Genomic DNA, 25,562 nt, shown 5'->3' with positions numbered 1-25,562 from the left:
CACTCTGTTTACATCAGCCGCACTTCACGTTGTTCTATCTCAACCGGAGGTCCGTAACAGAAAACGTCAAAAATGACGCCGTGAATATTTCACTAAAGAAACTTGTCTATAGGTGTTATTAATGACAGTGTAGCTACTTCGACAGACAATTACTTTGTCTTGAGAAAGTAAACTGAGGTGTCAGCAACAAATGATTAATTAAAATTTCTCTCAATTCCCCCTAGGAATTCCTTGACACCACTGCTCTCCTGGAATTGGATCAAAGAAGAAAACATGAAGACATCCCTATGTTCTTTGATATCCATCTTTGTGAGCTGCACATTTTACGTACGCTTTTGTCTCGCTGTTTGCAGGAAATCAATTGCAAATGAGTGGCACCTGGACTACATGACCATCCAAATGAACTGGACTCTCAGGGAGAACATTTGTGCCACAACTGAGGAGTGTTGGGGCTCTCGTGGTGGAGATGCCTCAAATGCGCCCCTTAACTTCCCTCAGATTTGTCCACTCCAGCTGCAGTATGGTGACAAACTGTTACTGGCCACAGATGAGATGCTGACTTTATATGGTGTCAGAATTCTCAACGTCTCTCAGGAAAATTTTGAAAGTTGTTCAACAAACAGACTAAGAAGCGACCAGTTTGTTTTCCCTCAGAACATGAATGGAAGCAAAGAAGTGGATGCTAAGTGGCTTGGGCCGGGCCACCACTATTTAATTGCTCTGCACAACGACGACACTCAGCTGTGTAAGCACGGCTTAAGGCTCAACGTACTGGTCAAGACACAACTTTGTCAGGCTTCTCCGAGGCTTTCACTATGTTCTGGAAAGGGTCTTTGTCGATCGGACGGTTGGGAAGGGACATATTCGTGTCTATGTCACCACGGGTACTCTGGGAGGTTTTGCGAAACATTTGACGCTTGCTTTGACAGTCCTTGTAAAAACAAAGGGGTGTGTTTGAGCAACAGTTCTGCAGAACCGAACAACACCATGTTCACGTGTCTGTGCCCTCCACATTTTTCAGGTAAAAATTTAAACCATTTTTCATTTTCTGCTATGTGGCTTCTTCAAATCTAAAATTGAGACTCAAGCTCGTACAATTATAAAATTGCACGTGATTTATTTCCACTTGTGTATGTTGTTTGCAATTGGTGCCTTTCTTTTTCTTTTTTGTAGATAGAAACCGTGTTTTTTTCTTATCTTTTATATGCTATCAAATTTGTGGAATGACATTGGACAGTAAACACGACAATCAAGCAGTCTGTGGTCTCTGAGGAGTAGTTCACAAAATTGGATCAATATTCTGAATCCCAAAACAATTGAGCTGCCAATGTAAATGGAGGGTTTTGGCTGAAATATTAAGTGCACAAAACAAATGGTAAATCATACCTAATTGGAGAGCAGTTCTTAATCACTGTATCATGATGGAAATACAGTTGAGTAAAACAATAGTCATTACAAATATTAAAAGAATAAGGATTAAAAAACATAGTCGTTTTAATGTCACTATTTGCAAACCAGATTTCTTAGTTCCAGAAAGGAAACATAAAACATGGCCGTGTTATGTTGATTAATAACTTTGTACATCTTAATTTTCTTTTATTCGCCTTTTTTATATATACAACAACACACTTCAAAGCCAAAGTAGGACAACGGTAACACTGTATTTACAACTTGTCAAAAATAAAGAACAACTTGAGTGGCCTTCATGAATATTTGTGCAATTAGTGTGGCTGTCAGTCGACATTACGTTGATATTTCAATGTTTCGTAGTCCAGTGTAATAAGAAGTAGTAATTCAAATTTTCTGTTTGTCCAAATAGAAACCCGCCAGGCTTTAATTACAATTTCAATGCACGAATTATTTAGAAACAATGTTGGTTGTCTGCACATGCAACCTGATGTTGTCAAGGAAGTGTGTGTATTGGCAGTCGCATTGTAAAACTGCACTCCAACATGGCATGAATACTAAATTGTTTTCAGATCGAATTGCACCACCGTTCGAGAACCTGGTCGTGTAAACGCAAATCTGGACAATGGCGCTTTTCTGTTGATGTGGTCGGAGTGTTTCTGTGTAAATAGGCCCCAAACTGCAGGCCCAGCCAAACTATGAAAAAGTGCAACCTTATAGTAATTGAAATCAATGGTTAATGTATTATTTTATATTGTTTGGTATGAAATTAACTGCTGAATTAATACTTGTGTGGCTACAGTGACACAACCTTTACAAATTGCAACCGTGTACTCATGGATGGATGAGTGGTAATGGTTGCAAAAGGCTGACTTACAGTGGGCCTAAAGTGCAAAACACAATGGCAAATCAAAAACAAAACGGCAAATTGAAAAACAGAAATCAGTTGGATTCGCTGGCACAAAGACTCATGGGTTAATTGACACCACGATTATAAATACCGTAATTTTCGGAGTAAAAGATGCACTTGACTATAAGCCGCGACCCCCCAAATTTGACACGGAAACGGCATTTGTTCATAGATAAGCCGCACTGTCCTCACTGTATTATGGGATATTTACACCAAAAGATATTAACCGGTAACGCTATATTTGACAGCGGCATTATGAGATCAAATGAACCACCATTAGGCTGCAAAGCTTCTTTGCTTCTAGAACTTCATTTGGCCATCTGATTCCTTGGGGGAGACAGTCAACCTCTGCTGCCAACAGTGTTGGGGACGTTACTTTAAAAAAGTAATTTGTTACATTATTCACTACTTCTTCCAAAAAGTAACTGAGTTAGTAACTGAATTACGCTATAGTAAAAGTAACTAGTTACCAGGGAAGTAACTATTTCCGTTACTTTAAAAAGAACTTGTTGTATGTCAAAGAATTTGAAATTTTCTGAGCAGTGTTCGAGTCAGTGGAATAGAGAAGAACAGACAGGTGGTTAACTTGTTAGGTGCTTCAGCAGATTTGAATTGCTTACCACAGATGTCGACAAAAGCTTTGCCCCGGGACATAAATTACACATTACATGCAGGTTCTTTCCTTTAATTTCGACAAACTTGAAATAGTGTCTATATCTCCACCTCTTAAAGGACAATTTTTCTTCTGAATGCTCTGCCATCCCGTGCATCTGTTTTGCGTGTGTGTTTGCCGCACGCGCTGTTCCGGTTTGCTTGTGAAATCACCAGCTCTGATTGGCTTACCACGACACATGACTCTAACCCTCAGCCATTCACAATCACTTCCATCGCATCTCTTGAGGGGCTGCATTCAGGTAGGCTTGTTTCCTGACAATTCATGTCACCTTCAAAGTGTCTGCCGTCCTCAAGATGGAAGCAGAATTATTGCTGGCTGACAGTGGGAGATGGGAACGAGGCTAGCATCAGGTGTAGCAAACACAGAAACATTACCAAACTTTGGAAAGCATTGTCTAATTGAATGAGCAGGGACAAACAGCTTGGAGTCAGAAGTAAGTGCGCTATTCTCGAACCTGAACGCACCCCAAGTCTTGGATGACAAATCAACAGAGCAGAGAGTCGACTCGACACGGTTGGCAGTTTCCTCAATTTATTCAGAGTAAGTAACGCACCGCTTTTGACCGTCAGTAACGGTAACGGCGTTGTAACGGTGAAAAAAGTAATTAGTTAGATTACCCCGTTACTGAAAAAATAACGCCGTTACGTAACGGCGTTATTTATAACGGCGTTACTCCCAACACTGAGCCTGCTGTCAACAATGTTATCGTCTAACATGCCTCCTAACATGCATTGCAACGCTACAGATTTAAATAGCGGATCAAACTCATATTCTGTGGTAATTGTTTCTTCAGTTACTGTTCCAGTTATTTCATTAATTGCTCGTTATGGTATTCGGTAACACTTTATTTGACAGACGCGCCTTAAGACTGTAATAAGACCCTTATAATTATGACATGACACTGCCATGAGCATTAATGAATGCTTATGAAAGATGTCATTTTGTGTCATCTGGCAAATTATCTCAGTTTTAAATGGATGCAAAGATTCGAGCTGGACATAAATGGACTTAGGGACATACAATAAGTCATTAATGCACATGATAGTGTCATGTCACAATTAGGATGTTCTTATGGCAGTCTTATGAAACCGCTGTCAAAGAAAGTGTTAGCTATTAAGCCAAGTAAATCAACAAATAAGCCACACCGACTATAAGCAGCAGGATTCAAAATGAAGGAAAAAAACAGCGGCTTATTGTCCGAAAATTACGGTAGCAAGGATTACCAGCGGCAATATGCTTATCTGAAATAAAAACAAGAGTCAACCTCACTTTTCATACATACTTTATTTACACCGCACTTACCCATGTCATTCAATAAAAAATGGTTTACAACCAATGGGAGCGTCGCGTTGCCACATCGAACGCACCAATAGGAAAGTCGCGCTGACGCACCATCACAGTACCAGCAGTACTGTTAGGCTAGGTTCATTCCGCAGGTCTTAGTGCAATTGTGATTTTTCTTCATATCCGATTTTTTAGTGTGCCCGTTCAGACCGTCTTTTTCCACTGAGCACGTAAACGTAGAACGCATGCACGCACATACGGGCAGTTTGCCCAGACTCTCGGCCATGTAAGCAATCTTGAAATATTGCTCATTTGGAGCTCAGAAAGAAAACAGAGCATTCTCAGGTTCATCCTCTCATTTGATTTTTTTAATGTATGTTGTCAGGCCAGCCTCTTCCCTAAAAGCCGAGTTCAAGCTCAGCGTTAACGCTGATGCATAGCTCCATCGCTGCCGTAGAGCCCTGTCTCTCTCACTCTTTGCTGACGTAATTGCTTCGTGAATTCCGATTTAGGAGACTTGACAGTTCAGACCGCAGCAACAATCTGGAAAAATGTGGTCCAGATCTAATTTTAACCACATACAATACATACTCCCACCCCGGGCTGGCTGGGTGGGGGCCGTGGCCCTGGGTTGGTGCCCGCGTGGCATCTCCGCTTGTCTGTGTGCCTGTCGCGTGCTTGGTGGGGCTCGCGTGCGGTTGGATGTGATGGGGCGCACTCGGGTGGGGAATCCCGGTGCCGGGATTGGCGGGGGGCGGCGTAGGGTCGGTCGCCAATGGGCTTACACTCACGAGGGATTCACACGATTACTGGGTTCTAGATAACAGAGCTGATTTGTGCACACTCTTCCCCTTTTAATCACATAGCTTATAGACCCCCCCACCCCCGTCCCCTTTTTTCCCTGGTCAACTGGAAATACATCTAGCTGACGATAGCACCAACATGTTAGTAGTTAGTGTAGACGTTCAATGTATTTCTTGTTGTTGTTTATGTTTCTTTTCTTTCTTCTCTTGTGTTTCTTATCTTCTGTTCCCCCATAATCCCTTCCTGTTCACTGTTTTCTCATAATAAATGAGGTATGTGAATGATGACAATGGGAGTATGTCATACTCTCAATGTGAAATATTAAAACTGTTCAGACCAATCGGGCACTCAGACTTCCATTCTCCGTGTCAAACAGCTGAACTGGACAGGTTAAAAAAAAAAAAAAAAAAAAAAAAGTCTTCTCCATAACAACACATATGGCGAAGGGGTGAGCCAAGAATATGTTCCGATCAGCGGTAAAATCAGTTTTAAATTACCAAAAAAGAAATCGACACAAGTCATTGACAACAGTCTGTCTCGCGCTAGCCATGTTGAATAAACTTCCCCATTCTCCGCTTGCGCTAGTTTCTTGTTGCTTTACCAACGTCACGTCCGCCCATCGCTGATTGGTCCACTCCGCTGCATGTTTGCTGTGGCTTGCTCCGCCCTGGGAATTTGATCCGCCGGACGGTCGCCAGACTCAATCGCTGGAACAGGGGTGAGTCTGGAGTCCCAGGCTAACAATAGATACTCAGAGATAATACCCATTTTCAAATACCACGCCACAAGACCTTAACAGTTGATTAGTCAGCGATCAGTGTACTTTTTGACTGATACCTACCTTTTCCGGTTCCTTAATGTAATTTAGTTTTTCGATTACCAGTTGTGTTTCCTGATTTGTCTTTGTTTTTAAATTTGCCTTTGTGTTTTTTTGTCTTTTTGTTTTTTTGATTTGATGTTGTTTTGAATTTGATGTTTTTTTATTTGTTGTTGTGTTTTTGAATTTGCCATTTTAAGTTTTTGATTTGCCGTTGTTTTTTAATTTGCCGTAGTGTTGCACTTCAGGGCCACTGTACTGACCAAAATGGAGTTGTGTCAGATTGAAACAAAAACGTTATAACACATACGCACGCGCACATCCACATTGCCACCCATACAAACAAACGCTGAAAAGAGCACATTATAAAAATCATAAAAATAATAAATTAAGAAAGTCTAAAACAGGATGGCACAAATCAACAACAAAACACTGGAAGTGGAAATAAAACCAAGATGACAGGAAATAACAGGTCTTGGGGAACATGGCTTGTGCAACAATGAAAAGAAACAATGAACCAACAAGGAGAAACACCAGGCCAACACAGGAGTGGTTGGAGCAAGCGGATTGGTTAGGTGTACATGAAAACCTGATGTCTAGACAAAAATAAATAACTTTAAACACAGGAAAATGCCGCAAGAAACAAAAGTAAAAGTACTCTTAACATACTAAGTTTGTTATATAACCTTTTTGTTTACATCTACTGTCGTCATCATATGATTTAAAAAAATATATATTGATACGAGAGTTATAGATGAATATGTTTAGCTGGATCTGTTGCACAACATGTTGTTGTTTGAAGCAGCAGTAGCTCATTTTGCAAAAAACTTTTGGACATGGGAGGAACAGGTTTAAGACCCAGTTGAAAGCTTAACTGCAGAGATACCCTTGAGCACCACCCCGAACCTCCAACTACTTAGGGTCATGACACTGTTGTGCAGCCCCTCACTCTGACGTGTCTACTCAGAGTGCAAGGAAATTTTATCGTGAGGGACCACCAATAAAGTAAAATAAAAATTAAAAAAAATAATAATAAAACATGCTCTAGAACAGTGTTTTTCAACCTTCTTTGAGTGACGGCACGTTTTTACATTGGAAAAAATCTCGCAGCACACCACAAACCAAAAACGGTCCAAAATTATTTTCTGTACAGTATATTAAATTGTAAAATAATTTCTCAGTATGCGTACTTAGTGTGAACCTTGAGCAAGTTTAGATGAACACAAAGCGAATATTCTTATTCTTCAACAGCGCTCAGTCTTTCTCTGTTTTTATTTATGTATTTATTTATTTATTTTTCTATAGCAGTTAAGCTTGAAAAAGCTCAGAATTATCAGACAGGGGGTCTAGAAATCCGAGCAGTTCTTGAACGCGACACGAGCAATACCTTGCTCTTCTGCACACGACCGAGAACTTTCTACCTACTCCAAAAAAAGAAAAACTTTCTACCTACTCCTACCTTCATTCCTACTCCAACTCCGCCCGACGACGTAAAAAAAAATATATATCTACAGTATATATATCTGTGAATTGTGAGCTTTCTTGTCTTGATGTCGGTAGCCTGCTTCTCTTCCAGCGGCCAGGATACGATGCCAGCAAGGTATCTGATTACTGGTAGGGCATAGCTGTTAATGGCCTGGGACTTATTATTGCCATTCAGCTGACTCTTGAGGACCTGCCTCACCCTTTGTAAGTATTTGGTTGTGGCAGACTTCCTAGTTGCTTCCACATGGTTCCCATTTGCCTGTGTGATCCCCAGATATTTGTAGCTGTCCTGCACATCAGTTATGTTGCCTTCAGGAAGTTCAGCCCCTTCAGTTAAGATCACCTTGCCTCTTCTGGATACCATTCGCCCACACTTATCTAGTCTGAATGGCATCCCGATGTCATTGCTGTATATTCTCGTGAGGTGAGTCAGGGAGTCGATATCACGCTCGTTCTTTGCATACAGCTTGATATCTTGCAGAGGAGGTGACTGATGGTTGTTCCACTCTTGGTGATGATCTGGCTGAGGGGGTTTAGGCCTATGCAGAACAGCAGGGGTGACAGAGCATCTCCTTGGTAGATACCGCATTTGATGCTCACATGTGCAACTGGCTTTGAGTTGGCTTCTAGAGTTGTCTTCCACAGCCCCATTGAGTTCTGGAGGAAGGTCCTTAGTGTCCTGTTGTTGTTATACAGCTTCAAGCATTCCAGTATCCATGTGTTTGGCATTGAGTCATAGGCTTTCTTGTAGTCAATCCAGGCAGTGCAGAGGTTGGTGCTACTGGCCTTGCAGTCTCTAGCGACTGCCCTGTCCACCAGTAGTTGGTGATTGGCTCCCCTGGTGTTATTGCCAATCCCTTTCTCAGTGCATAAAATGCACGGACGGTTTCACCCTAAGTCCAGCATCCTGAGGCTCTACACAAAGCGGAAAGAGGGAGGCCGAGGACTAGTGAGCATCAGAGCCACTATCCATGAGGAAACTACATCCCGCCAAGAGTCCATCATGAAAATGGCCCCCAGTGATGACCGGCTCGGTGAATGCCTCAGGCTACAGAAGCCCAGTAAGGAGGAGGACCCTGAGGAGATATCATGGAAGGACAAGCCCCTGCATGGTATGGACAACCGACAAATTGAGGGGGTAGCTGACATGGGAAAAACATACCAGTGGCTGGAAAAGGCCAGACTGAAAGACAGCACGGAGGCACTGATCATGGCAGCACAAGAACAGGCCCCAAACACAAGATCAATAGAGGCCGGGGTCTATCACACCAGACAGGACCCCAGGTGCAGGCTATGCAAAGAGGCCCCTGAGACAGTCCAGAACATCACAGCAGGGTGTAAGATGCTGGCAGGCAAGGCATACATGGAACGACATAACCAGGTAGCAGGCATGGTGTACAGCAGAGGTGGGCAATTAATTCCACAAAGGGCCGCAGTGGGTGCGGGTTTTTGTTGCAACCCATTAAGAGGACACCTTTTCACCAATCTGCTGTTTTACAAGTGCAATCAGTCGATTGCAGTCAGGTGCTTCTCATTTCTGCTGAAACCGCATTGGTTAAACTATCTGTGCTGGGTCAGTTGGAACAAAGACCAGGGCCCACTGCGGCCCTCGAGGACCGGTTTGCCCACCCCTGGTGTACAGGAACATCTGTGCCGAGTACGGACTGGACACCCCAGAGTCGTGGTGGACGACACCTCCAAAGGTGGTCGAGAACAACCGAGCCAAGATTCTGTGGAACTTCCAGATCCAGACAGACAAACTGGTGATGGCCAACCAGCCTGACATAGTGGTGGTGGATAAACATCAGAAGACAGCAGTAGTGATAGATGTAGCAATCCCGAGCGATAGCAACATCAGGAAAAAAGAACACGAAAAGCTGGAGAAATATCAAGGGTTGAAGGAAGAGTTGGAGGAAATGTGGGGAGTGAAGGCAACAGCGGTGCCAGTAGTGATCGGGACACTAGGGGCAGTAACCCCCTAGCTGGGTGCATGGCTCCAGCAGATACCAGGAACAACGTCCGACATCTTGGTTCAGAAGAGCGCAATCCTAGAGACAGCTAAGATACTGCGCAGAACCCCTCAAGCTCCCAGGCCTCTGGTAGAGGACCCGAGCTTGAAAGGAGAGACAATATGTAAATGCGACATTGGATAATTTCTCACGACACACTAGTGTGCGGCAGCACACCGGTTGAAAAACACTGCCTTAGAGAAACAATTAGGAAGGCAATCCAGAATTGGCTTCTATGTTTTAATCGCCAGGTCAGAAAGACCCAGAGACATCTGTTTTGGCAAGGTTTGATAGTATTGTTGGCACTTTGGCTAATGTGCCCCTCAAAAATTGACAAATCATTCCGAGTCTCCAGGAACTTTAAATGTCATCCCAACCTGTGGCAAGCCTTAATAACAGTGTTAGTATTTCAGCAAATGTTCTTCCTTTTGAATTTAGCAAGTCACTCTGAGTCTTCATATTCTTCAAATTGTCATCCCAACTTGTCCCCACAAATATAAAAAACATCACAATTACTGTACAGTAAATCCATTTTCAACTTTTTCACAAGAGTATAACCGGCACATACGAGATGACTTGCACTCATTATTAAATGTAGTTATGTAATGTCTGTCCGCATTATGTACTGTATGTGTGTATTCTTTTGGTGTTGTCTTAGCATGACTTACAAGCAAATGTTTAGCCCTCCTTGGATAACATCAGCAATTTTTTTTTGTCCTTTCTCTGCATAGTTAATTGACAAATTTTATAAAGTTATCATAAAGGAAACTAATATGATCCTCTGTAGAACTAATGTTAAAAACTGGACGGTTTTATAGGGGGGTGGCACACAGCTTTGATTAGCATTCAAAATTCACAATGTACAGCATCTCCCTGACACATCATACATTGACCTAAGCCAAACTACCTGACAGTGGAGTTTGCATGATGTTCCCATGTCTTCCAGAAACCTGAATGGTACATTGATTGAAGACTCTAAAATTGTCCATTAGTCCGAATGTGAGAATTATTTGTGTTTTTTTTTTTTTACCCTGCAAATGGCTGGTGACTAGTTCAGAGTTTCTTGCCCAAAGCTGGGCTGGGGTCCAACACTCCGTAGACCCTAGTATGGATAAACGGTACAGAACATCAATGAATAGAAGTGTAAAAGCATACCAGACATTTTTTTGTGCATAATGCAGAGGAATGAATATATTCTTGTCTCTGTTGGTATTCTGTTCATTCATCAACTGTTTTTTTCTTCTATATTTTAGGAACAACCTGCTCTGAAATTATTGGAAAGGAAAACTGTGACAGAATGTGTACAAACGGTACATGTGTTCAAGTGTCATCTATCGCCTTCTCATGCGTCTGTAGAGCAGAATTTTCAGGTAGGCAGTTTTGCAAATGTTTCACAATGGATTTTATCTCAAAAGCTTTCTCAGCAAAAGGTCAAAAATGAAAACATTTTTCTATCCAAGAAAAGCATTTCCATTTAGGCTTTAAGAACCTACTTTATTGTATTTGTCATCATAATACAGTAATTTCAGCAGCTACTTTAAATCAAATACTTTAGAAGCTGACATTACGACTGCTGATATATTGCTGTAAAAAGCTGCATAGCTGCTGGCTAACGGAGCGTGTCGTAGTTTATGAAACACAGGTTTACAGCCTCTAATTAAAATGTCATATATATTGCATTGTTCCTGCTGATGACATTAAATTACAAGTTTGATCCCGATGTGAGTTTTCACATGTTATTTGCTTAATATAATTTTGTTTTTTGATTTGCTGTTGAGTTTTCTGATTTGCCTTAAGGCCGAAACACATCCGTCGCGCTACGCTCAGCTCCATTCCGAACAACATAACAAATACATTTGTATTGGAGTCAATATGAGGTGGTCCACATGATCCGCTCAGCTCCGATCCGGATGCGCCTGAGTCCGCCTCTCCGATCCGTCAAAACTAAAATATGCACGAGGTCTATTTTCTGGTCCGTCAACCTGCGGCCGGATCAAGCCCTGCTGTTTAGCACGCACCAAACAGGAAATAGAACGGCAGCAATATCCAGTCTTTCAAAGTAAATAATGTTAATAAAAGTATTATGCATCTAATTTTAACCATATTTTATTGAAATTTACACAATTTATAGGTTTGTACAAATCTATAAATTGTGATTTGTAGGGGCGGGGGGGTTGCATCCGTGGGTTATTGTGTGCTTGTCTGTGTGTTGAATTGAATTTAACTGTAGCTAAACTGTACTATTGGCCTTTGCTTTGTGCATTTTTGGCGTGTTTTCCCCCTGACAATACTGTCACAATAATAAACTTTGTGTTGATCTGATCACGTAGCTTCCTCCGTTTTCCGCATGCGCCTCTAGAGTCCGCGGGTGTACGGACCGCATGAGAGTCGTATGCTGTGGGCACTGGGCATCGCATTCCATCTGCATTGTATTTTTTGCGTCATTCGAAACGGAGCTGAGCGGAGCGCAGCGGACTTTGTGTGTTTTGGGGGTTAGTGTTTTCTAATTTGCCTTTGTAGTTTTTTTGCCGTTGTGTTTTTTGAGTTTGCCGTAGTTTTTCGAATTTGCTGTTATTTTAATTTGCCTCTGTGTTTTTTGATTTGCCGTTTTGTTTTTGGGTTTGCCGTTTTGTATTTTGATTTGCCGTCGTGTTTTGTACTTCATGGCCACCGTAGATATCCCACTCAAAACGGCACGATCAAACAATTCATGTTGAAGCTACATGTAAAAAATCAGCAATTGTCACTGCAACCAGATGTTATTTCTGCACAAAATGTGTGTATGATCATATCTCTGGGAAAAAAACTTTAAACTTAGATAATTACATTTGTTATGATAAAGCTGTTGCTGCTTAGAATTCATAGATGAGTTTTCCTTGTTTATTCATCATTTTAAGATTTTTTATAGTTTTTTGTTTTAATTTTATTAATCTTTTAATTTAGTACTCAAAGTGTAATTTATTTGAAATATCACCCAAAAGGTCAACTTTATTCAGTTGCACAAGTGCTATTGTTTACATTTTTACCTGCCTTTTTTTTTGTGCCGAAATATAACCCAACCAAGCACTTAAAAAAACCAAACTTACACTTCAGTGTACTGTCACATTCCTCATATACACACTCTATACACACCCACACATACATATTTTTGGTGGGTGCTGATATCTCTAGTGTGCTGACTTCTACAAGCACTTTTCAAGTCATGCTTACCTGCTGTCCCATCAGATTCTTGGGAGTTCTTGAGAACTATTAATTCTCGTTCCTCCTTTCTGCAAAAGCTTTCCCATTAATCAAACAAGAAGGTAATACCTGCTTCACTGCCAACTGCATTAATAGGCCAAAGTTTATGCACCCACAATAATGAGACAAGCTTGTGTGATGTTACAATGATGACGTTGTTTTGGCCATCCTCCACTTTACATCTGGGATCTCTGTTTCAACGTATTACTTACATCTTTTTTTCATATAGCTATGAGGTGTTAACTGTTTATATCTCTTTTGTCTGCACCAAAAATATAATTTGTAAACGGTATGTAGTCATCACCCTTAACCAATTTAATTGGTACAGTAAATAAAAATGCATTGTTGTCCCTTTATTTCTATTTAATTACTGCATCACAGCATTATTGAAAGTATTTTTATCCTATATAAGGCAAAAACATATATTTAGCACTCTAAGTGGGTTTGAATTTAATATTACAAAGCATTTTTATTTGTGCGGAACATGTCATAGTGCTTGTTGAGGAAGGAACATTTTGTAAAATCCATCACAGAAACCTGGTCTGGTTTAGTTTTATGGAATGCAAAGTGATCTGTGGTACAAGCAAGGCCAAAAGCAAAACACAAGGAGATTGATAACCAAAGAGAAGGCTATAAAGTGCCTCTGGGACAAACACACGTGTATCACCAAGGGGATTAAAGAATATATGCATCGAAAGATCTTTTGCAATGATACATGCGTAGTGACGCATGAACAGAAACAGCGAAAGAAATGTTTCAGCAAGGAAATCAAAATTGCTGTACCTTTAAATTTTAGTGAATTATTCAATTGTATCCCATGCTGCATTTGATTTGGCACATTGTGTCAATTTCTGGTGAGATAGGTACAAGTATAATGTTGCCCCGAAGCATAATGATACAAATATGATATGATACAAATATGATATGATACAGTGTATCACAAAAGTGAGTACACCCCTCGCATTTCTGTAGATATTTAAGTACTGTATATCCTTTCATGGGACAACACTGACAAAATGACACTTTGACACAATGAAAAATAGTCTGTGTGCAGCTTATATAATAGTTAATTTATTTTCCCATCAATATAACTTAAAATATAGCCATTAATGTCCAAAACCCTGGCAACAAAAGTGAATACACCCCTTAGAAACTATATCCCTAAATGTCCAAATGGAGTACTGCTTGTCATTCCCACCACCATGCTTGACTGTAGACATGACACACTTCTTCTTGGTCTTATCAGACAATAGGACATGGTTTCAGAAATCCATGTGCTTTGTTGACATGTCTTCGGCAAACTGTTTGCTGGCTTTCTAGTATACCGTCTTCAGAAGAGGCTTCCTCCTGGGGTGACAGCCATGCGCACCAATTTGATGTAGAGTATGGCGTATGGTCTGAGCACTAACAGGCTGACCCCCCACCTCTTCAATATCTGCAGCAATACTGACAGCACTCCTGTAACCAGTCACATGACATTTTGGATGGAAAATGACAAGCAGTACTCCATTTGGACATTTAGGGTTGTCATAGTTCCCATGTGGTGTACTCACTTTTGTTGCCAGGGGTTTAGATATTAATGGCTATATTTTGAGTTATTTTGAGGGGAAAATAAATTAACTCTATTATATAAGCTGCACACAGACTACTTTTCATTGTGTCAGAGTGTCATTTTGTCATTGTTTTCCTATGAAAAGATAAACTTAAATATCTGCAGAAATTTGAGGGGTGTACTCACTTTTGTCATACACTGTATTATGATGGGATTTGAAAATCACCTTAAACAGTAATAGTACCAGCTTTATTTGTTGTCAGAGAGAACCAGGTGCGTCACTAGACTGAATACAATACTGGGGCACAGTGGGGTACTGACAAGCGGGCAAATGTATTTTTTTGCAATTATCTATTATAAAAAGTCGGAAATTGTGCTTCAAAATGTATATAATCAAACCAAAGCACAAGTTTCTGTAACAAAAGTGACATTTTTTTATTAGTTATCAGTATTCAGAATCAAAATTGAGACATCCCTTGTCTGCTCATGCTCATCAACTTCCATCTCTCCTTCACCTCTTCCTCCACTCTACTTTGTCTGGACAAAAATGGGGATATATCACTGTAACTGTTATGCAATTAATCAATGTTTCTCAATTGGTAGGTTGTGACATAAAAGTGGTTTATGTTGCCTAGGTGTGTTACCTAGCTTACCTCTCTCATTCCTCCTTGCGGATTTATCCTTACTGCAAGCAGATTACCTTCTAATATCCATTTCCAAGAGTAAAGCTGTTTGAGTAAAATAGAAATGAAAAATAACACATCTTGATGCAGATTACAGGGAGTGCAGTAACAAATATAATGCTTGTAAAACAGCTGAAAATCACGATGAGCACACATACAAAATTGTTAAAGGTTATAACTCAAAGATGGGCAATTAATTCATACAAATTGATACTAATCATTTTGGTCATATAAACAAATTGCAATAAATAGCATCAGTATTGATACACTTCAAAAACCACATTATATTAACACAATATTAGACAAAGCTCTTGAGTGAGAGCCTCTCACTCATATCACATTCACAATAATTGTCACTGTATTCATAGCCAGTAGGCTAAAATTTGCTACTTCATTTTTGCGATCAAAGTAGTTTACCTCAATTAGCGGTTAGTAACGGATAAGGTTGAACCATTTAAATTCATAATTCAGGGGAAAAGGCGACCAAACAAACATCAACACAGTGGTAAAAATGAACAACAAGGGCTGGCAGTTTATCTGGCACTAACCTGTAAAGCAAGTGGGAAGATGTCATTTTCACCGTTGACTGTATGAATGGCAGTTTGGCACATAATATTGATGCTGCATTCACGTGTTGTTGGAAAAATTGAAAAAATGATTCTCTATTGCATGGTGTCCATAAAAAGCGCCAAACAGTCACTCAACTGTGATGTATCATTGGAGCATTAAAATAGGCCTGCCCTTTTTGTTGCAACCATGTACCTTTTCCAACTTGGGAACTCTAATCTCCTGATAAACTTGAATGCGGGTATCTCCCGAAAGTGCTGACCACAGTATGTCGGAAGGACAAAAACAACGTTGACCATACATGCCGTTTCTGTTGAATTATCAAATATAAAACAATTTAGTCTCATTTTCTTCTGTTGAATGTTTATGCTAACAAGTTGAATAAATGTTATCAAGCTTCAAAAAGTTTTTGAGCATGTTTTGTTGTCAATCGGACATCATTACAAATTTTGATGAAATATTTTGGGATTTTTTTTCTCTTTTTGGGTCCAAAATGTTGATTATATTTGGTCAGTGAAGAAAACAACAGTTTGTACATGAAGGTTATGGTGTCCTTGCTGAAAAAGGGACCCAACTAGGCCATTGTGAACACGTTTTTCTTTGAAAAATAAACGCAACATCAAAGGCATACAAATTCGGACAAAAAAGGCCCAGTCCTTGATGAGTTAAGCCACCACAAGAGGAAAAGGAAACATTATTTCTCTAGTCTCAATTTAATGACCATTTAAGTCAATTACACATGATCACGAAGCCGCTAATCACAGAAAATAAAATTTCTCATCCTAAAAATTAATGTGTGGTAGAAATCCTAAATCTCAAATTCATTAAATATGCCATACTAAAGAAAGTGCATCACTACAGTGTACACTTGGATGCAAGACAAGCCTATTTACATTAGTGAACAAAAAAGCCATTTGAACTGCTTTGATGGCATTTTCTAGCAAAAGCATTTTTTATCTGAAAATAATAATGTAACGATCTAAATGGTTGCTGAAAACATTAACAAGGAAGAGTGCATTTTGCAGTTTTTATTTTGAAAAGTCAGTTCACATACTGTAAAACAAATTCTAAAATTTATTTTGGTCAATGTAAAGTCTTTCATCCATTAATATATGTACTGTATTCTTGCAGTGGAGGAGTCTAACATACACACATAGACAGACCACATATGTTTTGAATTCACAGAATAAATCATTTAGAATGCTAAATAAAACACCAGGGTTTCTAAAAATATAAAGCTTTAGGAAAAAGAGAAAGCTGATTGTTGGTGTTTAGCAGTGCACTGACTTCACCCAAAAGACAACACAGCATGTCTCATGCTGATGCTGACCCAAATGCTCATTTGTTCACCTGATTTCACCGCATGAAAGTCACAGATCAAAAATGGTATCCTTTGTTGCACAATATACAAGCATCCCTTGCAGAGAAATGCATGCATTTTGCTTTTAAAAAGAATCCATACAAAAATAAACCAAATAGCAGTTATTTTGTCTAAAGGTTGTGCTACCAAGTATTCGGTTGAGGGTGCCAATACATTTGTCCGGCCCATTTTTGAAGTTTTGTGTAAAATAATAATGACTTTTTTTTTTTTTTTCATTCTCTTTTGTGTTTTTTCATTGCAAGCAAAATAAATGAAGGAAAGCATTTGTAATTGCAATCATGTTCTGGGAGAAATTGAGCATTATCTGAAAGAATTGCAGGGGTGCCAATACCTTTGGCCAGCACTGTATATTCTTTCGAATTGGGAAACATTCCTCCATGAGTCATTGGGTGCTGAGAAACTAACCTTAAGTACGGTATTATTTAATGTTAGTTACATAACATTATTTTGAAAATATGCGTACAGGTGCCTCATAAGTATTACATTAATAGTACTGTATACTGTTTAGACACTTATTGCTAAGTGTAACACATGTGTCCCTTAACTAAAAAAATATAAATGCTTAAGTGACTCCTCTTAACCATAATTAACCATTCCTGAATCCTTTTTGGACCCTTAATGTAAAGTGGACCACATGTGACCCTTGGGGAGCAGATAAGCTGAACCATTAATAGTTCAAATGAATGAAGTTAAAACAACCACAACTAAAGACTTGTACATATTTTATTGAAAATAATAAAACATTATTTGAGGTGAGGTCTTAACTTAAATGCACTTTGGTACTTAACCATTAGATACTGTCTGGTTTAAAAAAAAAAAAACAGCGCTTACAAAATACACACGCACATTGTATGGGTCTCGTGGAATCCCATTTTAAAATATGGTTTTTGCTCTCTTGGTCAAAAAGGTTCCCGACCCCTGTTGTAGGGCAAGGTTGCGGTAAGAATCATCCTTCCCAGAGCCGTACTGACTTCCATGTCAAGAAAACTTGGTCCATGATGATGTTAAACGTTATCATTCTGCTCTCACTGCTTGAACTGTACAGACGCACATTCTGAGCTCCTGAAGGGCACGCTCCTATCTTGACTGATAAGTGCTCAGGGCCGGGACCAGCCTGAAAAATACGACTCCAGTATGGCTCGGAAAACTCTGAAACCTGAGGATCTGGATGAAGTTAAATCCTCCATCCAGAAAATAGCGGCCTCTCTGGCCCCCCTGACAAACCTGGAGGCTTCGCTGACTAACCTGATTCAAAGCCAGAATCGGGAAGTCATGAAAGAATTACAGCTGATGCGCGCTGAAAACGAGAAGCTCAAGCAATTGATTGAGGAGAAGGAGGCTCGCATCAAAAGGCTGGAAATTCTGGCTGATGATCTCGACCAAGAAAGACGCGCAACTGATCTCATCATCTCTGGATTACAACTGACGCTCAGATCATATGCTGAGGCCGCAAGCCCACCTGTGGCTCAACAGGCAATTGCCAAGCTGCAAGAATTTGGAATAAAGGTGGACCCGCAGGACATCCGCCGCTGCTTTCTGCTCCCAGCTGGGGGGGAGGACCGGCGGCGGTGGTGGTCGTGGAGTTGGCAGACCACAAAAGCAAAGGTTGCCTTGCTTCTTGCGACTTGACAAGGATTTTGCAATCAGAGACCCAGGTGCTGGCAATTTTCCCCTCTTTTTTGAGCTGACGTGCTTTTCTCGCTATTTGGCATTTCGGCGAGTCAAGTAGTCATTCAGAAAAATCTTCGTTCCTTTCAGGCGGTGGCGCTGGTCACATGAAGATAAGAGTTGTGAGAAGCCTGGAAGAGCTGACCTCATTCGAAAATTAATGATGACACCTGTTCCCACCTTTCTGGATGACCAGATTGATGAGTACCATGATGACCCAACTGATAATCTTGATCCTGACCTCAACTTTTACAATAACATGTCGAACAACTGAACCCAGTTTAAGGAAAACAAAGAAACTGACTTTAATTTGCACAGATACAACATTGCTATAATATCACCGACCATCTGCCTATCTTCACAAACTACACTCCACGCAACCACTGCGTAAATCCGACAAAGACAGTGTACAAAAGAATCAGAACTGATCAAAACATTTAAAACATGAAAAAAGATCTCTAAACTCAAGACTGAAATGATGTTTACAATTCAAACAATGTGAATGCAGCTTATGGGTGCTTACGAATACACTTTAGCACGATAAGCACTGCCTGATTAAGTTGACTCCCACGAGACAAAGAATGCAAAACCTTGGATGACCAAGACGCTTATCAACGCTTGCAAAAGAAAACAGCTCTTTATATCTTTGTTTTTGTTTTTTTTATTTGTTATATTCTGCCAATCTTGTTTGTAGTTTATTTGTTGACGCCAGTGCTTGAGACAGCTATCATTTACCACACAATGAAATATACCTATCACTGGAGATTCACTACTGAAGTAACGTGATAGATTGATATGATGTGTTTTATGGAATGTACAATGTAGTGTCTTGTATAAATAGATAAGTAGTTTTATTGAGCGTTAGTGTATGTTAAAGTTGAACACGTCTATGATGAAGTAGAATGTAATTGTAATGTATTTTATTTGAAAGCTTTTTATTTAACATTGCAAGGCGAAAGAATATCAAACACTAAAACTAAATTTTGACTGTGCGTCCCGGGCTGTTGGGGGACGGGTATCGATAAGCATATGCTTTTTCCCGTCTTTTCTTTGTCCGTCATCGTCTTTCTCGGGCAAATTCCACATTCTGAAACTGTCAGTGATTATGATGATGATGCCAATGACAATAAATTCATTCATTCATCATTATTTCGTATATTTTTCCACCATTAAGTCTTAACAGTTTGAAGAACATTTTTTCATCACAGCACATTACCATCACCTGCCATGTACCATAGTATTGGATTTAGGACATAATCTTTATTATGATAATTTCCTTTTACGATTCGGAATTGATTTGTGGAGGGAGGCTTGACTCACGGAGTGGATTGGTCGTCAATCTTCCATGATGGTGCTGAAGTATCCTTGAGCAAGATACTGAAATCCCAGTCGCTCCTAAAGCCTCATGAGGCTACGTCTACACTAGGACGGATAATGGCCTGAAACGTGCAATTAATTGGACTATATGGCATGTCGACTACACTAGTATGCCGATTATCTGGATTCGTTGCTACACGGATAATGTAGGCGGGTAACATTACATGCCGCCTAATATGGACAGCTGTCCCTGTACAACAATTGGATACCAAGGAAGTGACATCATGCTGTCACCATTTTTAGTGCGGCATGACGGCATCATAAACAATTGAGGCGGACGATCACGATGTGGCATTCCTGCTCATCTTTTCTTTTCCACACATTTTTCTGGAACCTTCAAACTACGTCGCAATAATATGCTTCATTTCAGTGCCCGTTTGTGGTCCTCCCATCGAGGATGACACGGAGATGAGCGTTTTTACAGACCAGGTCTACCGCATTGTCTCCGATCAGCCAGCTGCGGGGCTGGATCCTCCCAACTCAATGCCGACCGAACATGAGTATGTAAAAATGCGTAGAGGAAAATTAAACCTCGAAAAGTGACCTGCGTGGTACTCCCAGTCAAAGACATTTCTGCCTATCAAAACTGTTGCCACTTCCAGGATCGCCACTGTTATGCACAAGCACTCTTGGTTGCGGCTTCCAGGAAATATACGCAGCGATACACCATATGCTTTTATTTCTTATTTTCCAAGTGGTGAGAGTGCAACTGAGCATCGATTGTAACGTCCCAAGTAACGATGTCAGGCTTTCGTTGTTTTCTAAAGATTTATTTCAATCACAACTTGGCGACTGCTCGTAAAAGCTGTGCGTGCTCTCCCTTCACTCTCGCTCCTGCATGATGCGTTCAATTGCAATCACGAAAAAATAGTGATCACAAAATAATGACGATCTAGAAGGTGTACTAATTTCGAAATTTTCCGGCAGCGAGTAATGAGTTTCCGTTTCAGAGGTAAGCCGCGCAGGCAATGGCATAACATATGGGGCTGTACCTTTCTACGAAGGCGTAGTTTGCACAAATGCAGGCGTACCTAGCAGAAGGGGGGGGGGGCTTAAACGCACCTAAAGACAGGTATCAGAATAGAAAATACCCTGGAGAAAATTATCTGTCCTAGTGTGGACGTAGCCTGAGGCTCAGTACTAGAAGGAGGTAATAATTGTGAAACTACTTTGAATATCCTCAAATACGGTGGGGAGAACAAGTATTTGATACACTGCCAGTGGGTTTTCCCATTGGCAGTGTATCAAATACTTGTTCTCCCCACTGTAAATAAATACATTTAAAAAAAAAAAAAACAACCCTCAAACAACTATGGTCAAAAAACCCAATATCCAAACGACTTCTCATGACATCTTGTTGAAATCCTTTCTTCAGTCAGATACAATATGTTAAAAAAAATACCCATTAACCAATATAGTAAAAAAAGACCATTTCCTAATGAATTCTCATAACATCCTGTTGAAATCCTTTCTTCAGTCAGATAAAACATTGTTACATGAAAGGTCATATTATCTGTTTTGCAGACACACCTTGTGAGAGAAAATCTACTTGTGATCCAAATCCATGCGGAAATGGAGGTGTTTGTGAGATGACTCCCAAAGGTCTGGTCTGTCATTGTCCTGCAAACTTCAGTGGCTTCTACTGCGACTCTGCATTCACGGTGGATTGCACGTCAGACATATGTCAGCAAGAACAAATTTGTGGAGCAGGAGAACATGTGAGGCCTTAATTTCCCTCATTTCTTTTCTCGAGCACATTTAAACTAATATAGCCACTTCAGATGGGATCAAATTGCATTATTTGAATGGCAACATCAGCAAATAAATATTTTGTCCCAAAGATAATCATTGGGAAACAATGTATGCGCAATTTAAATGATTTACTGCCCACATGATATACAGTATAGGGGGTTTGGAATTTTTCATGGTTATTGTTTTCATTTTATGTATCCTAAATGTTTTCACTTTTTTTTGGGAATGGGTTTTATTGTGATATGTTGGGCGCCTAGTGCTGAGGACAAGGGCATAGGTTTGGTCTCAACATTGGTAGGGACGATATAACAACTAGTGACGGAATCTGTCGTTCACTTGAGTAAACAAATCCATTCCGGTTCGTTCAGTAAAAAGATTCGTTCAAACAAATCGTTCGCCCCCCTCATCTCCCTCCCCGCCCAAACGAATCGTTCGGTTACTGAACGGGAAGTGACGTTGCCGAACGAATCACCAAAGACCGCTTCGCAGTATAACTGAACGGGAAGTGACATTGCTTGGTCCCTCCCTCTCTTGCACACAGGCACCGCTCGTCGTAGTTTCAGAAATGAGTGACAGGCGGTATCATTCTGCTTTCACAGACAGCCTCGTCTCCTTCCTGCTGCTGCAAAAGCGAGGTTCTGGTTTCACAGACAGCCTCGTCTCCTTCCTGCTGCTGCAAAAGCGAGGGAGAACGTCCGCGTCGTCTGTCCTGGCTCAAAGTCATGGCTCGTGCTTGCATTTCGATTTAGGACACGGTTAAACATTTTCCTTTTGTGAGGGGAGTAGGGGTCGGGGGCGCCCGGACTTTCTTTAGCAGGTTCTTGATCACATATACAATGCTGCTGCTACCAGCCAACGCAGCATGCTTGCGGTCACGAAAATAAAAATACATCGAAAGTTTAATTTCAAAATATGGAACGACCAACACATCATATTTACATCTCGCTCTGTTGTATTTTTGTTTTTTAGTATTAAGATCGTATTGAATTTTTGCACTGGTATTAATATATAAAATAATCCGGTCAGCTCCTCTGTCGTCCCCGCATCTCAGATCGTCAAATGCTGACGAGAAATAATTGTTTGCTCTTTACAATGTCGCCTTTCTACTCTCATTAGTCTGTTAAGAAAAATGTAGACATATTGCGACATCTCCCGTGTCCGTGTGCGTTGTTTTTGGGCGCTTGAGTAGCACATGATGGACGTATTGACATAATTTGTCAAACCAACCAACACCCGACACGAAAAAAAAATAAAACACTCGGAAAAAAATTGACATGTATGTACAGTTTCATTGCAAATCAGTATTATGGTGATCATACTAAATATTTTTTTTCTGTGCACATATGAGGTAAATATCGCTGCCATGAAGCCTCCATATAGTGACAGTTCTCTGCCCGCTTCACTGCCGTCACGCGACCGCAGCTCAGCTTTTGCTTGCCTCGTAGCTACCCGTGTTTTAAATTACTGTAAATTTGATAGTATGTCATCATAGGCAGTCACGAGTTTGTTGAGAAAAGCACTACTCTAAACCATGCTCGCTTGATTTGTGTGGTGTTTTTGTCTGTTTGAGCAGCATTTGATAGGCTCCACGTTAACAAATATGTGACAAAGTCATTTCCTTTCATTTTCTGATTCGTTCACCGCATAGTCATTACTGGAAAATCAAGTTAGCAGCAAGCTAGGTCAGGAACCGGAGGATCGAGTCACTGAACGGGAAGTGACAAAACTCAGTCTTGCCCCCCTGCCTGCACGCTGGCTGCTTATTGGCCACATGTGGACGTGAGTGACAGACGCCCTGATTCTGTTTCCGCTCCCTCCCCTGCCCGCGATAAGGCTGGCGTCTGATTGGTCGTGTGCGATGTCAGAAGACGCTGCCGCTTGCTCAACGCCCTCCCACGCAGCGAACAAGCACCACCTTCATAGAACGAATCAGTGCAGATGGTGATTAGTTCGGTCTCGTTCACCCAAACAATTCGTTCAAAAAGAACGAATCGTTCGCGACCGATACAACACTAATAACAACATAACCTGCATGTACACTTTATGCTGAGGACGGGACATTGATAAGACCAAACAGATTGGTTGAACGGGGGTCAGGGCTACATTTCTCACGAATATGAACCTAATTAATTGAACAGCTAAAATTATCAATGCAAAATCTGTATTGACTAACTTTCATGTGTATTGGTTCAGGTGATACACCGTTCGAGTCAACCTTTGTTTTCAAAAACTACTAATGAAACATTTTTAAAACTTCCAGAATAAATGTCTGGATTTTATAAGCAAATTCATATTGTAATATTGAACATAAATTATATTAACAAACACAATAAATAAAACTTCATGAGGTCTTAACTATCCAGGAATACAAAAAAATAAACATTTGTATTCAGACCACTCAACACTGTCTGCCTAAATAAAGAAATTAAATATATCTGAAAAAATGTATTAGTCGGAAAAACAAAAATAAATAAATAAGGAGTATTCCCCTAGGTAAAACACCACTGCTTTTGTCTACAAGCAGAGCCAAACTTAACAAAAAAAAATGAATGCTCCTTTGTCCTGCTTTGAGACCACATAAATATATAAAAATGACAACTGGGGAGAACTGGGTAAACCTCAGTTCACAACATTTGTCACAGTTTAATTAATGTTAACAGTTCAAAACATACAGGAGGACACTTCTCCACGGACACAACTACACATTCTTGTCAGGGTATGCGAATTAACAAGGCCCCCTCCCAACATCCCAACAAGCCCTAACCCAGCAGACACACACGCACCTTGTAGTCGCTTTTTTAGTATGTTAGTGATACGGCTGCCACTAACAAATATTTTTATAATCAATCGGATGATTACTTAAACGATTAATCATATAATGGGACAAAGGACACTTTTTTCAATTACCTTCACAGTTTCGCTTGACATTGTTTTAGTCATGTTGAAAGTAACGATGAAGACAAAACGGATGACTATTACCTTCAAAAATATTTAATTAGAGCTTCCTGACTTACCTGTAGTCTATAACTACTGTTTGATGTACATAAAACTTGAAAGTTTTTAATCAAAGTTCTGAGCATAAAACATAACAAGATGTCCTCAGTACACAAATCAGACAAAAGCCCTGTTCATTCAAAAAAAAATTTTTTAAAAACTGCTGCTGATTGATGTTTTTTTCTTGTGGGCAAAGCGCTGATATAAATTGTGTCAATAAATAAATTTTCCTTAGGCAAACTAAACAACAAAATCGAATGAGGAGGAGGCAGACTGAAATATCAAACAGTAGTTCATAAATACAATCCAAATCCAATCTCAAAGCACACTCTCGTATTGACACTTTACAGTTTTAATGGGAGTTTGTGCTGAGAGTCTAAGCTGTTATATGAATGCGTTTATATTTGTGGTTTCTTTTTAAAAAGAAATGAGAGAACTTTACTATCTAACACTACCTGACGTGCTAGTGAACTTTGCCAAAACACAATACAAACAGACACTTAAGACACTGATTAGCAGATTAGCATGATCGCTAACTAGCTTAGCGCTCCGTGCTAAGTAGTCAGGTCTCATCAACCAAGAATACAAACAATAAAATTGGCGTCATTTACTCACTTCTGACAGACGCAAACTGGATCAAACAACACACAAGACAATCCAACACATGACACTTATTAATATTATTGATTCAGCAACCAAACCAGAGTGGACCAGTGAAATCTCTCTCTCTTGCTGTAATCACTGGTGCACGCACAGCCTCATATTACACACAAATGGGACTGCTCATTGCTGCTGGCAAAAATCGATAATCAAACTCATTGGCAACAGTCTATTGACTTTCCTAATGAACAATTTAAAGGTGTTAGTTGAAAAAAAAAAAAAGTTATCAGGAGAAATTTTGCCTGGGCCCAGGAGTGATTGAGGTGGATATGCGGAGTATTCGCTGCTCAACGTGT

General features: G+C 40.2%; 1 protein-coding gene across 1 annotated transcript in view; it reads left to right on the top strand.

Annotated features, from left to right (window-relative positions):
• eys (eyes shut homolog) overlaps window positions 1-25,562 on the top strand; it is a 522,745-nt gene that overhangs the window by 38,552 nt on the left and 458,631 nt on the right. The window contains exons 2-4 of the mRNA XM_057847548.1: window positions 354-1,021; window positions 10,646-10,762; window positions 21,385-21,578. Of these exons, the coding sequence (XP_057703531.1) occupies window positions 388-1,021; window positions 10,646-10,762; window positions 21,385-21,578 (945 nt within the window). The 5' untranslated portion in view covers window positions 354-387. The remainder of the gene's footprint in view (window positions 1-353; window positions 1,022-10,645; window positions 10,763-21,384; window positions 21,579-25,562) is intronic.

Source organism: Corythoichthys intestinalis, chromosome 10 (assembly GCF_030265065.1).
Source record: "Corythoichthys intestinalis isolate RoL2023-P3 chromosome 10, ASM3026506v1, whole genome shotgun sequence".
Lineage (NCBI taxonomy): Eukaryota > Metazoa > Chordata > Actinopteri > Syngnathiformes > Syngnathidae > Corythoichthys > Corythoichthys intestinalis.
The sequence above is the reverse complement of the archived record's forward strand: the minus strand, read 5'-3'. Positions and strand labels throughout refer to the sequence as shown.